The sequence below is a fragment of the Daucus carota genome, chromosome 3, assembly GCF_001625215.2.
Source record: "Daucus carota subsp. sativus chromosome 3, DH1 v3.0, whole genome shotgun sequence".
Classification (NCBI taxonomy): domain Eukaryota; kingdom Viridiplantae; phylum Streptophyta; class Magnoliopsida; order Apiales; family Apiaceae; genus Daucus; species Daucus carota.
This window is the reverse complement of record NC_030383.2, coordinates 42,642,723-42,657,332: the sequence shown is the minus strand read 5'-3', so window position 1 is coordinate 42,657,332 and position 14,610 is coordinate 42,642,723. Positions and strand designations below refer to the sequence as shown.

The 14,610-nt window shown below is 34.6% G+C and overlaps 1 protein-coding gene across 4 annotated transcripts; it reads left to right on the top strand.

Moving 5' to 3' along the window:
- The first annotated feature begins 276 nt into the window (after positions 1-276).
- Positions 277-10,987, top strand: LOC108211901 (uncharacterized). 4 transcript variants are annotated; one of them, XM_064088891.1, is made up of 9 exons: positions 279-451; positions 6,746-6,857; positions 7,004-7,066; positions 7,167-7,214; positions 7,311-7,364; positions 8,439-8,496; positions 9,098-9,198; positions 9,294-9,342; positions 10,675-10,987. In XM_064088891.1, the coding sequence occupies exons 2-7, from the start codon at positions 6,774-6,776 to the stop codon at positions 9,133-9,135; spliced, it is 345 nt and encodes a 114-aa protein (XP_063944961.1). In that variant the 5' UTR covers positions 279-451; positions 6,746-6,773; the 3' UTR covers positions 9,136-9,198; positions 9,294-9,342; positions 10,675-10,987. The 4 variants fall into 4 exon arrangements, with proteins under 4 accessions (XP_063944962.1, XP_063944961.1, XP_017239106.1 ...); XM_064088892.1 differs by lacking the exon at positions 8,439-8,496 and having other exon boundaries at positions 277-451; XM_017383617.2 differs by lacking the exon at positions 9,098-9,198 and having other exon boundaries at positions 280-451; positions 9,307-9,342.
- Positions 10,988-14,610: the final 3,623 nt, after the last annotated feature.

The window sequence follows — 14,610 nt, the reverse complement described above, 5'->3', positions numbered from 1 at the left end:
TTAAAAAAACAGTAGTAACTTGAGATTTTAATAAAAAGAGATCTTGATATTTTTAATGATTCTTTTTCTTGATAATAATATCTTAAAACATTTTTATTAAAATAAGAATACATCTATCAACCCACCCCTATCTAGATTTTTAAGTCTTCAATTAATTTAAATATTGATTTATATTAAAAATTACCCCAAGAATGAATATATAGTATTTTGTTATATTAATTTTAAAAGAAGTCATCTGCCGTGATTTACGGTAGAAAATACATTAATTGCATTTTAAGAAAATCACGCGGAAACAAATAATGAAGAAAAGGATTGGTATGATTAGCAAATGAACTCGAAAGTCGAAGACTCTGCTTACCAAAAACAACAAGTGCGGTGGTTTTTGTCGAGTTGGCCGAGTCATTTCCGATCCACGCCGCGTCGATTCGTTCTCCGATCATCTACACTCCAGGTATTATATCATACACACACAACATTGTGTCTATATATGTATGTCAGCATACTTTTCCCTAGTGCTGCTATGTTGTGGGGGAATACAACTATGATTAACAAAAGCAAGTCAAACAGCTTGATCAGAATTATAATTTCAGAGTTGCGTAAGTTGTTATATAATTCTGTTGGAATGTGATCGCGTTCTGTTTGATCAATGGTGTTGCTGGACTAGCAAATGTTGTTTACTCGGGTATCGAGTGTCAATACAGGCTTTCGATAAAATGTCATGTAGTAGTATTGAGTTGTGTCTTTTGTATGATTTATGTAAATTGCTTTTGGCATTGTATGCGGTGTTAGTTGAGAGTGGCGAAAACTTATAGACATTGTTAGATGAAAGTCGAAGGTCAGGATTGTGATTATGAAATGTCGGTAGTCCAAGCTGTTAGGCAAGAAGCAGTATGTAGGAAGAAGTATGGAAGGGTTCGGAAATCTGATATTTTATGCAATATTTTGTTTGGTCTGATGATTCTAGATGCATATATTTGATGTAGTATATGAACGTGGGATGCATCATGCATGAACTTGCAAATACATGAATTTCAACATCTATAATACTGCTACAATTTTCTGAATCACTTTTCAACCCTCCCACTTAATTTTGAAAATTTAGGACTCCTAACTTGCCATGAAAATAGAGAAAGTATCTCGAGAGACGGAGCTTGTAAAAATGTTTGTCACTTGATCTGCCGTCTTGCAATATTCTAGCTCAATCTTCTTGTCTTTGACCAGTTATCTTATGAAATGACGACGGGTCTCAATATGCTTTGTTCTACTGTGAAATACAGGATTCTTGGTCATTAAAATGGATGACTTGTTGTCATAGAGAATTGTTGTGGGAGTGACTTGTTCTTGCCTTAATTTTTTATCATTTTTCTCACAAGTTGAGTTCAGTAGCTAACATATTCAACCTCTGTTGCCCTTTGTTCTTAATAAAGCAACAGCTTTCAGTTTCGTAGATGACCATGAAATAATATTCTTTCCAATGAAAAAAATCATATCCTAATATACTTCTTTTATCATCCAAGTAACCAGGCCAGTCACTATCGGTATATCCGACCACTCTTTTTCTGTATTCAAGGTACAAAAAACCAAAATTTTTCATTCCTTTGACATATCTTAGGATCCTCTTAGCTGCTACAAAATGAAGCCTACTTGGTTCAGTCATGAACCTTGAGATGGTGCCTAGAGCATCTCCAATGGAGATAGCTAAAATGGTTAGCTAAAATAATATAAAGTAATGTTTATGTAAAATTTGTTGAACCCATAAGGTGTTGTACTCCACAATGATATTAGCTATATTGTATTTTATTATTATTATTAGTACTTTATTATATTAGTATATTATAGTTTTAGTATTTTAACATTTTAATTTGGCGGGAGAGATGATGTGGAGCTGACATGGCAATTATAGATAATAGGATGGAGATCAACAAATTTAGAAGATGAGAAGATGATATCCATAATTTTAGCTGATAGGAATCGTTGGTTGGAGTGCTTTACTTTTTAGATGATAGCTAAATATTTGCCACATAGGCTATTATAGCTAATAGATCCCTCCCCTTGGAGTTGCTCTGACAGTATATACGATATCCTAGTTATTGAGAGGTAAATGAATGAGTCAACAAGTTTTCTATGTAGAGTTTCATCAACCTTTGTAGCACCATCATTTTTGGTTAGCTTCTTATTGGCAGTCATTGGTGTGGCCACTGGTTTACATTCTGCCATATAGAACTCTTTTAATAAATCAGTAGCATACTAATCTTGAGGAAGAAAATTTCCCCATGGTCTTGTTTCACCTAGAAAATACTTCATGGCACCCAATTTGTTCATCTCAAATATCTTCATCATGCTCCTTTAAAGTCCTCAATCATCCTCTGATTTCTTCCCTTTTAGATAAGATCGTCAACATAGATATGCAACAAGAAAATCATTCGTAACTTGTGTGTTTACATGAAGTGATGGTTCGCTAACAGTGCTTTCTAAACTACAAGCTTGAAAATATTTGTCAACGTGCAAGGCCTTTATTAAATGATACACCTTGTCTTCTTGTTCCTTGATGACATAAGATTGCGGTTGCTCCATGTATACTTCATCGTTAAACTCTCCAATAAGAAATGTTGATTTTATGTCCATTTGAAAAATAGATGGTTTGCAAGAGCCAAATAGTTATGCTCTCCATACGAGCAACGGGTGAAAATGTCTCGTTGAAATCAAATTCCTAGTTGTTTTCCCAATCATCCACCCCTGGAGGCCCAACCACCAAATCCTTTTTCCTCTTCCTACCCCTAGTGTTAGTGGAAGCATCTTCATCATCACCACCAAAGAAGTAATCTACACATGTACTGTCATCTTCCCGCAGCCTATAAAATGCATTTTCATTCTTAACGGCAGTCTCTAACATGAGATATGTAGAGTTCCACCTGGTGTCGACATCTAGGTTGACTTTCTTTTCACATTTTATTTTTTCTTTCTCAACACATTCTTCGAATTTTTTAAGTCGGGCCGGTGATGATCGAACGTACCTCACTGCTTTTCGAATTCTTACAACCGACTTATGTTGATCTTCCAATCCATCTTTCACAAGAGGATTAATCACATGAGCACAACACCTCAAATGCATGTACACACAATCTAAAATTGCACCAGGCCCTTTAAGCTGTTTTTTTAAATATCTTATCGCACCTTCATTAGAAGAAGCATTATCAACTGTAACAGTGAAAACTCTATCAATCCCCCACTTCGCTAAACAAGCATAAACCAATTTCCCAATCGTTTCCCCCTTGTGACTTGAAATTTGACAAAAATTCAGAATTTTCTTGACTAATTTCCAATTGTCATCGACCCAATGGGCAGTGAGGCACATGTAGTTGATATTCTGGACAGAATTCCATGTATCAGTTGTTAGAGACACTCGTTGACCCTTCAAAAGTTTTTTAATCACTTTTGCTTCATCCGCTTAGACTTTGAGACAGTCTCTAGCAACAGTCCATCGCAAGGGAAGTTTAAATCTGGGATTTAAGTCCCATACAAACTCAATAAATCCTTCATCTTCAACTATGCTAAAAGGCCTATTATCCTTAATATACATTTTAGATAATGACCTGCGACCTCTTTCTTGACTAAATTCATGAACCTCCAAAGTTTTCCCACCTTCAGACTTAAAAGACACTGGAAAACTCTCTAAGGTCTTCTGTTTCTTATTGACATTTCCTTTGTAAACGGGAGATGTCCGACAAGTATTTTTCAAATGATTTCCCAAAGCACTTGTCCCATTTTTTTTTAACATGACACCTAATTAATTTATTGCAGTAAGAGCAGTTCGTTTCTATCATATTTTCCACAAATTTAAAGTGACTCTATACCAATGATTTTCTGGTATTAGTTTCTGGATTATTTACCTTAGGATTACATTCACCTTGGGGTTGATTAGCCGATGGAGTTCCTTGTTCAGTAGCCCCTTTCAAGTGAGTGGATGAATCTTTAGGAAGAGAATCACGATTTTGCTGTTCACTTGTTCTTCAGTTGATTCCATCTAAAATACAAGAAGCATGAATTTTCAGTACACATTATATGTAATCAAAATTAATTGTAATCATTCAGCCTAAAGACAAGAAAGATTTATTAAAGAAAGATGTAATACTTTGAGTTAGTTATTGAAGCCTGAAGGTGAGAGCTGCCAACTGAGAAGAGAGAAAGAGGCGGGTGAATGAGCTAGATTAGGGATTTAGAAATTAGAGTGATATGTCTGTTTGTACGCGTACATGTATTATTATATATATATAATTAAAAATTATAAATAATATATATTTCGGTTCGGTTTTTCGGTTCAGTTTATGGGTCAATACTGAAACCGAAACCAAACCGGTATATCGGTTCGGTTCGGTTACGGGTTTTTTTCGATTTTTCCAATTACGGCTTTTCTCGGTACGTTTTTTTGGTTTTTCGGATCGGTTTTGGTTTTATTTCGCACACCCCTAGTTTTGCGTACCCTTTCGCGACAAGTCTTGCCTTGTGCTTTCGTATTGAGCCATCCTCGCTAAGTTTAGTTTCGTATACCCATTTTAATCCAATATTTTTGTCTTTTGACTTATTCACAAGATGCCATGTTTTATTCTTCTCAATCATTCTCATTTCTTCTTTCATAGCCTTCTTCCACGCATCTTCTTGGACTGCATGTCAAAAGTTCTGTGATTTGCAAGCAAGAAGCGATGTTGCTAGCAACATAGACATCTCATAATGTTTTGATCTTCTTTATTGGTGTATTTGTGGTTGATGATATCATGAAACCCTTATCTGGTTTCTCATGGTCAAAATCTTCAATTTACTTCAATCATCTTGCTTGTTCTAAATTCTGGTTATGCATGCTTATCTTGTTTGCTCTATTTCCATGCTTTCAACTCGTCAAAGTTACATCTTCTGATATGATGAAGGCTTTGGTGTAAGGCTTATATTATATAGCCTTAGAATCACTATAGCCAATAAAGATACATTTTTCTCTCTTCTCGTCACGTTTTTCTTTGTCTAGAGAATGGATCAAATGATATGCCACACATTTAAATACTTTCAGGTGATAAATATCTGGTTTTCTCATACTAAGCTTCGTAAGGTGTCAAATTTGGGACCACCTTAGTAGGGGTCTATTCCCAGAATTCATTCGGCAATCCTTTTGCCTTCATCATGCTTCTTGCTTTTTCTGCAATGCTCCTGATTTTTCATGCATCATTTTAATGCGGACTTCTATAAAATGAAAGCTGTTTCCGGATTTCATTTTCTTAGCAATAATTCCAGAATTGTTTGTAAATGAACTCGTCACCACGGTCTGTGTAAGGCATTCAAGTTGCTTCCAACTTTCTTTTTCAATATAATCCTTGAATTCAAGAAATTCTGAATATGCTTCTGATTTTAGCGTAAGAAAGTAAAACCACATCATTCGTGTATAATCATCAACAAATAATAGAAAAATAGAAAATACCTTCAATTATCTAGTGATGGTTTTCTTGTTGGTCCCAAAATGTCTACATGAACAAGTTCAAATCCTAGGCTAGACTAATTCCATAATAGTATGACATTGTTCGCTCTGGGCTTGAGCCAGCACGACTTTGTTTTAGGGAATTCTTAGAGACCTCATTTTATTGGAGTTATTTTTGCTGCTTATATTCAGCTATCTACCCCTCCCACAACCGATGTGGGATAACTCCTAACATCCCCTTCACACATCGGGCTCGACACTTGTCGAATATTGCCTCCTGGTGTGTGACCTGGCTCCCCCCAAACCCTTATCCTTAATCTTATCCTGGGGTCACCCATTCGACCCTCTTTGGGCCCGTTCGAGAGCTCACGTGAGATTGTCATTGACCATTCCAATTTCACTCTGATACAACTTTTTAGGCCTGCTAAGCGATCTTAATTCCAGAATAATGTGATATTACTTCGTTTTGGCGTAGCCTGCACGAGTTTGTTTTTGGGCACACTCCAGAGGATTCGTACTTTTTGGAGTTGTTCTGGCCCCCATGTGCCTCTTCCCAGGGTTTTTTTGGAGCCCACCACTTGTTGGGCCTACTAGGCGAACAGAAATCCACAATAGTAGTCCACTTTAGGCTGAGCACGCAAGGATTTTTGTTTTTAGCATCTCCCAAAAGATCTCATTATATTGGAGTTATTTTGGCTGGTTATATTCTATCTATCTGCCCCTCCCGCAACCGATGCGGAATTACTTCTAACAGACACAACCTTCATCTACTCCTCTGCTTGATTGATTAATAATGTTAGATGCTAAACGTGTATACGGAAAAAGGAAAACAAGGTTGGGTATTGACATAAGCAATGTAAATTAATTGATTTGTTCAATGGCCTTTTATCACTCTATAGATACTTTTGTTGTACAACATTATTACGGGTAACGGGTGGCTTGTAGTGTTGTTATCCCACTGATATCCCTGAAGGCAAGTAGTCAGAGACAAACATTCTTTTAAATTTTTTTGAAAGACTATTTCTTAAATACTTGGTCTCACCAAGATAAAAGAGAAGGAAGTTGAAGAATGTGGTTGGCCTCTGGCTTGTAGTCTTTGTGTTATGTTAAAGTTGATGAACATTTAAAAGTGACTAGAGCAGGTTGAAGAATTAAGTATATTTGGAGAATTACTTACTATGAATCTGTAGCTTCTCATTGTAATTGCTATTTATATAAAATATTGAGGTAAATAAGAATTTTATTGGCAATTTCCATTTTACTCACTAAAATGTGCTCCTGCAGTTACTGTTTTCATACTGGTGCAAGAGCAATGTCAGGAATGGGAGATGTCAAACAAGACGAAGGAGATGTGCCTATGGACACTGAAAGTTCCACGTGTTCTTCCCAGAGTGAGGTTGGTTTCCAGTTCGGGGACTTCATCATTTGAATCATCTGATGTCTGATACTGCTGCAGCTAATGATAGATAAACTTATCTTGTCACAAGTTCACATTTTGAAACTTTTGCATACTTTCTTTCTATTTCAAATTGCGTCATGTAGGAGGAAGTAATAAAAAAGAAGTATGGCGGAATCGTACCTAAGAAACCACCACTTGTATCTAAGGTTAGTTCTGTTCATGCTCTGTTTAAGTCCTGAAAGCACTGTACTTTAACTTTTAATTAGAACAGGCTATTATGGTTTAATAATTTACTCTTAATATTAGGATCATGAGCGCGCTTATTTTGATTCTGCTGATTGGGCTTTGGGCAAGGTACCATGTTGTTGCTGAATTCAATATTGCTTCTTCCTGAAAGTGTAATGTGTTGTACTGAAATAATGCTTTGTTTGCTTTCTTGATCGTATATAGCAAGGTGTTGAGAAGCCTAAAGGACCACTGGAGGCACTTAGGCCAAAACTACAGGTACTACAGGATATATTTCTCTCCCTTATAGTCTGAAACTTATTATAATTAATGCAGCAGGCTCATCACCATACACGTTTGTTTTATCTGTATTCCGTATACTTCAATTATATGTCTGTATTTCTGGTAGACGAGATGCTTATTTCTTTTATACTCAGGATTAACCAAAGTTTAATCTGTCTGTGGTTATGAACCAATTGTCTTATGAACCAATTTATAAATGTTGTTTGTTTTGCATTTGCATTTTATTATGGTAAATGATCTTGAAATTAATCATATGATACGTTAGTTTTAGGTATAAGTGTAAACGTAAAGCACTTCAAGTTTAATTTTCACTTTTTTAACAAGCAAATATAATTAATTTCATGATGATGATGTTTTCAGAACTTAAATTGTACTGGAACTATTTTAGTAAAATATAATTTTTACTCAAACTATTTATTATCATTGTTTTCTTTAAAAACAGAGGAGTTGTGACCAAAAAAAAAAAACAGAAAAGTTTTTTCTCTTTCTTTTTTGGTTGTCTTTTCCACAGTTGATCATGATGGTTGTCTTGGTTTGCATAGCGCCTTGATCTTGTTATACTGATCTTGTCAATATGTTTGCTGCTCTTACTTGTTCTGCAATTCAAAAGTTATATCCATATCTGCATCGTGTTTTACATTCTTTTGCACACTCTCCCATCAACTTGTCTACGGCTGCACTGCTCCATTAGGCATACCAAAGTGATATACAAGCTCACTAAATATAAGTTGTGGAGCTTAAATCGGTGCCTTTGCCCTCTAATTAATACTCCCCCCCTGTGCAATTTATAAGTCACTTTACTTTTGTTATGTACTTTAAAGAGGTTTGACTTGGTAGTTAAAAAAGATTCTGAATAAAAAGTTTAAGATGTATATTCAGAAGAAGAGAAATTGAAAAAAACTAATCCTAACTGCCAAACGCCTTATACAATGGACTAGAGGGAGTAATTTGTATTCAAAAACCAACTTTATTATACTTTTAGAATTTATGTGTAAAGTTGTATATTTGAAGCATCAAGAAAACTTAGTCTCTATTTTTCCTATGTTCTAGCCAACACAACAACCAACCCGATATAGGAAATCTCCTTATGCTCCATCAGATGGCGAAGGTATACAATATTCTCTCTCTATTTATAAATGTATACAAATTTCATTAAATATGCACACTAGGGATTTATTTTGCTCCACAGAGTCCTAAGACAGGGTTTCAAGAATTGTAACATGACAAAATTATCATGAAATCATGTCTGAGGATAAAGGCCACTAGTTAAAACTTATTAAGTATTTGTTTTGCTGAACGAGAACTAATCACATATAATGATGTTCGGTTTCTTGGAATTAAGAAATAACAGAAATTTATTGTATAGTTATTAAAGGGAGAAGGGAAATAAAGAGGAAAGTGTTAACACAAATGAGGGTGTCTATATTTTCTATGATGAAGTTAGTGGATAAAATTACAAAGGAGAAGGAGAAGCATCTACTCTTATTGGTGGATATGAGTTTTTAGTTAATGTTTGTTAGGAATTGAATGGGCACAATGAGGACTTTAATATCTACCCACAAAAAGTGCTAATTTCATTATATGACCTCCCTGTTTCATTTCTTCAAACCAAACAGAGCACAAATTTCATATAAAAAGTGTCAGTCCTTCATTTACAGCAAAGGGCCTAACTGTTATTATTATTATTTTTTTTTTGTCTATCTGTGAAGATGGAAGTCCCTCAGAAGATTCACCTTCAAACGAATGAGAAACTGATGGTCTATCTCTGTCCTCCTGAGGGGTACCCATTGTAATTCAGATAGTAAAAAAAGTTACTGAAAAACTCAATTCCATTAATAAAATTTGTGACACAAGATGTTTTGAATTGCTTTTAGCAGAAGTATATATTAAATTTCTACTGGTTAGTCTTGTTTTACAGGATCCCTATGTGGTCACGGACTCTTTCACAACAAAGGTAGCCAACTCATTCCCTCCATGCCTGTTTAAAAAGTGAAAACCACATTGCACCTTTCTAGTTTCTCCTGCTTATCCTCGCAATGTTATGATTACTACCTCACTTAATGTTTATTACTGTATCAGTGGCTCGTTTATGCGATGAATGAATCCAGGATTACGGGTGAATTTCTTCTAGGTGTACCTTAATTACTTCAGTTATCAGTGGTATTAGTCATACAACTATAAAAAATAATGAAATCATCGATCACAAACTTGTAATGAATTAAAAAGTTTAGAGTACATGACCGGCCATACAAAAACCGGAAAAACTAGTTGGTATAATAAAACACAGAAAGAAACAAAACGAGGAAAATTTTTAAGGAGCATGACGTACTAACATCCTCACATGGATAGAGTTTGGCCTTAAAGACAAACCAGTAAAGTTTAAGTAGATTATCTTAAATTTGACTTGTGAGTAAACATAGCCTCAGCAACATAACCGAGTCTGCTATTTTAGATTTCTTAGACCCAGTCTAGCATACATATCACGAATATTAGTTTAGGCTTGGTTCCCCAGACTCTATAGTCCTTGACCTCACATAGGTGCCAAAAATACAAATCAACTGGGACTGCTAATTTGCCTTTATGACTCAATTTTGTTCTCGTCTCGTTGCGTTGCGATCATAAAAATAAGACGAATATTTTATAAGGCAGAGCTGTACTGGAAATACGAATTTGGATCTGATTTTGAGGACGAACATATTAAAATGAATCGTTTAACGAACTGAACGGTCCTAAGTGAGTCTTACATGCTTATATGCTTATGTGCTTACGTGCATTATATGTGTACGTGCTTAACTAGTTTAAACGATGTGGTAATTTATTCTTGTAATTACTTCATTTACTTTTAATTGATTTAAGCATAAATAATTCGTAACTTTTGAACCGTTTGTCCGATTTGGACAAAACGAACGCCTACGGACTCAGAAAAATATTCTGCTTTTAGTTATGATATTTTCATGACTCAAATTCTTTTGTAGTGAAAGGTCGACTATTTTGCTAACCTTTTTGAGTCAAATACTTCCCGAAAAGACGTGTTTTGACCCGATCTCAATTTTAAAAATACCGAACAGAATCTTTTGAAGAATCGAGTTATGTGCTATATATGTGATATGCTTATGTGTATTATATGTTCATGTGCTTATCTGGTTAGAATTATATGGTAGCTTGATACCAGTAATTACTCCATATAAAGGGTTACCGAATGGGTAGATAGTTAACGACGAGACGTATAATTACGTTAATCGAGATATAGTTTATTGGTTAAATTAAATCTCCTTTATTTTAATAGAGATGAGTAGACTCGGAGATATTCTGAGCGGAGCCTAGCGAATGTCGAATACAGGGCAGAGAGCCTACTATTAAGATGCGAGTAGACGGCAGCTGGTCCAAGAGGGATTATTTAAATAATGATTAAGGATCAGAGATGCAACCAAATAAGGCGAGTATTCTCCCCTATTCTAAGTTTAGAATAGTTAAATGCTTCCATATCAAAATTTACAGATTCTTTTAATTTATGCAATGGTTCCTCTGATCTGCCTTCAATTTATGATATTGTTAATCCTGTTGATATCTTTCATTATGATAAGTACTTCTTACCTTGATCTTGATAATAATGCTCAGATATTATTTATCCAGCTTTTGCAAATATTCTATTCCTAGAACCATGTGATAACATGATTTACTTAAGGTGGATAACAATGTTCCGGTTATCTACGGACTCCTTTGGAATTGTGACATGGTATTGATTATGTAAATCGAAGTCATACCCTTGCTTGTGAGATTTATGTGTTGAATCAAATTAGAAGGGGTTTGACGGAGATGAACGTTTAAGCATCCCGATTGTCCCGGTGTTATGGATTGAAAACTAGGGTATGAAAGTCAACGCGAGTCAACGTGTGTTTAATACTAAGTGTGGGGAGCTTCGAGCTTTAATGGCTGCGCTTGTGTTCGTAGCTTAATTCTGCCTTCACAAGATGCCTACGTATCTCCGTGTGTTTAGAGAATCAAGCCAAGACGTAGTTCTGAATGGAGGGGTTCTCAAAAAATACATCGATAATTAAATTCTTTCACTTTAATTATCCAATGTAACTATAGTAGTTTTAAGTATGCTACAAGCATCTTTAAAAAGTCTGGTTTACCTATGGTTTGAAGAAAGAACTCCTGCTTTCAAGATAAAATCACATGTTAAAATAGACAAAAAATTTAGAGATGCAAACACAATGAAGAAGCCAACTGAGACCTAATAGGCTGCATTGTAGCCATAATTGTGCAGGCCTAGACATGCTGGAAATCGCACATCCTCAGCCAGTTGAAAATGTACCAAACACATCTTTTCCAGATTGAAAAATCTGGAATGCTGTATCAGTGTTTGGACAATTTCAACTAGCGGAAGATAAGCAATTTCGTTATCCAGGAGGCAGAAAATATATTTACGATAACAATATCCTTGTTACAGAACACGCAACTCAATGCACGAAACAATGCTTCAATCGCTACATCAAATATATGTCTCATAGATCGAGGTACATGTTCTGTTACAAGGAAAGTGGAACCGTAGAACCAAGAAGCTGATAGCCGGAGTTGTGAATTGCAGGGTATTAAGATTGAATGATTAGTTGCAAGTGTGACATGTAAGATTTATAGTACTAGTAGCCGTGTAATCTTGCTTTAACAGACCAACTGTGGTATAGTATAACATAGATTAAAAATTAAAAAACGCACATGCTAATCGTCACGCATTGCGTAAACATCCAAGATATTTTCATTGCAAATCAATCTTGATTTTAATTTCACCAACACCGAGCATCAGGTTAAGTATAAAACTTTTTCTGCAGATCTGCATTTAGGTTAGGGCTGTTTATCGGAACTCCCATACACTGTTCTCCAGCAACAAGATCCGCATTATGCTGCGATGTACCAATAATCTTATCTAATATAACAGCTGTGACAAGATCAATGACTTTAAATATACAAGGTTTATGCCTTGCACATGCATTTTACTGAACAAGGTTTACTTTAAGTCTGCTACCCATATACAAAATACATATTCCCTCAATTGAACATTTAATACTTTGAAAATACATGAAATTATGAAATGGGCCCAACATGACTAACACCAAAGCTCCGTTTGGAATTCCCGATAAAAATTGTTGTATTATTAGAAAAAGTGCTGGTAAAAAAAGTGTTGTTGCAAAAATCAGATAACTGTTTTGTAATATTTTTTATTTTTTATGTTTTTCGTAATAATATAAATAAAATGATATTTTTGATGAATTTTGAGACTGAAATCACTAACTGCTTCCCGCAAAAGCTGAAAAGCAGTTTATTTTAAAAGCATGGGGCACCTACTTTCTCTAAAAGCAGTTTCTCGTCAAAAATACTTTTCAGAATAACTGTTTTGAAATTTACCAAATAGTATTCTAACTGTTTTTCAGAAAAAAGTTGTTGCTGCTGTTGCAACAAGGTTGTGTTCACTTCGAATATAGTAGAATGAGAATCAGAATGAAATGGGTAAGTGATGAAATAGAATGATCATTTCAATTGTGTGTTTGGTTTTCCAAATTTTTGAAAGTGAATGGAATGATTATTTTTACTATTTTGTTTAAATATTTTAAATTAACAATAGTAGAAAATGAGAATAACTCACAAGCTTGGACGTGTTTGTATATGTTTTATTAAACATTCAAGATCTTCGGAAGGAATTTAGGCTGTTAGAGCAAGTCCAACACTATGCTAAGAGGTTCCCTAAAAATATTATAAAATAATATGTCTTAGTGATTTAGCACAAGATTTAGCACATGAGCTCCAATAGTACTCCCTATATCAATTCTCATATTCCCTATTTTTGGATTTAAGACTTGATTTAGCACACCTATTGGACTTGCTCTTACTCCCTCCGTCCCTAATTAGTTGTCATATTTTGATTTTTGATGGTCAAATTGACCAAAATTTGACTGCAATTTATATATATTATATGATTGAAAATATTTAAAAAAATTATATCATTACAAACTACATTCAATCTAGTTTAATATGTAATTTTCAGTTTTTTCAAATTATAAACGGATTAATCTTAATCCTTAGTCAAAAGTTGGTCAATTTGATCACTGAAAAGTCAAACGTGACAACTAAAAAAGGACGGAGGGAGTATTAAAAATATATGGATTTTTCTAAACTAAAGTAATGGTTAAATCATTAATTTAAAATGAAATAGGGAAATATGCATGTGTATTTACTTTTATTATAACTAGGTATTTTTCATTAGCAATATATATCATACTCTACAAAATATAACTAGCTGATTATTTATTAAAGAAATAAATATTTATTTCAAATAATTCTACTAAGTGAAAATAGAAAAATATCATTATAAAACTAAAATTGTAATTTTGGGGGAAAAAGTGATTATCAAGAAATGAAAAATGTCTAAGGAGTGATTTCTCCGAAGGAAGTCTAAGGGTTTGATCACGTTACACGTACGTGAATTTACATAGAAAAAAAAAAGGAAAAACAAATAAGTGAGGTGATAATTAATTTGAAAAGAGAGATGACGCAGGAAGTGAAAAGCAAACTATATGACGCGTTAGATTATTTTCAATACGTGGTGTCAAGAAAGGTGCCAAAACCACGTGGTTTGGTATTTTTTTTAGCACTCTCATTAAACTTGTTGGTTGCCATTGGGGTGTCATGTGAGTTGAAATAGGATGTCAATTTGGGGTGTCGAAAATTGGCACCCCATAAAATAGGGTGCCATGCAATCTCTTTATGTCCCAATGATGAATATAAAATTATATTTATAGTACATATTTATAATATATTTTTGTTATATATTTATTTAAGTTGGCATCTTGGGGTGCCAATCATTGGAGTGTCTCTCAAAAAAGGGGGTGCCAAAATTGATGTGGAAGAGGGAGACATTAAAAATAAATTTTTTTTTTTGATTATATGGCAAAGTTGCTCTTAGAGCATCTCCAATTGGGGGTGTCAAGAGAAATGTCAACGCCACGTAGCATGACGTGGCTTAGCACTCTTCCTAGCACTCCATTGGTGTTGTGTTGGGTGTTATTGGGGTGCCAAATAAGTTGGCATGGGGTGTCATCCCTAGCCAAAAGTGGGCATCGCATAAAATAGGGTGTCAACTTTCTTGTGGACCCCAATTGTGAATATGATACTATATTTCTAGTATGTGTTTGTTATACATTTATTTTGTGAAATTTTTTTATAT

Bases quoted from the DNA above. Each gene is read 5' to 3' on its own strand.
- LOC108211901 (XM_017383617.2), top strand. From the start codon at position 6,774: ATGTCAGGAATGGGAGATGTCAAACAAGACGAAGGAGATGTGCCTATG. The intron at 8,497-9,306 runs GTATACAATATT...CTTGTTTTACAG, and splicing joins TGCTCCATCAGATGGCGAAG to GATCCCTATGTGGTCACGGA. The intron at 9,343-10,674 runs GTAGCCAACTCA...TTATTTTAATAG, and splicing joins CGGACTCTTTCACAACAAAG to AGATGAGTAGACTCGGAGAT.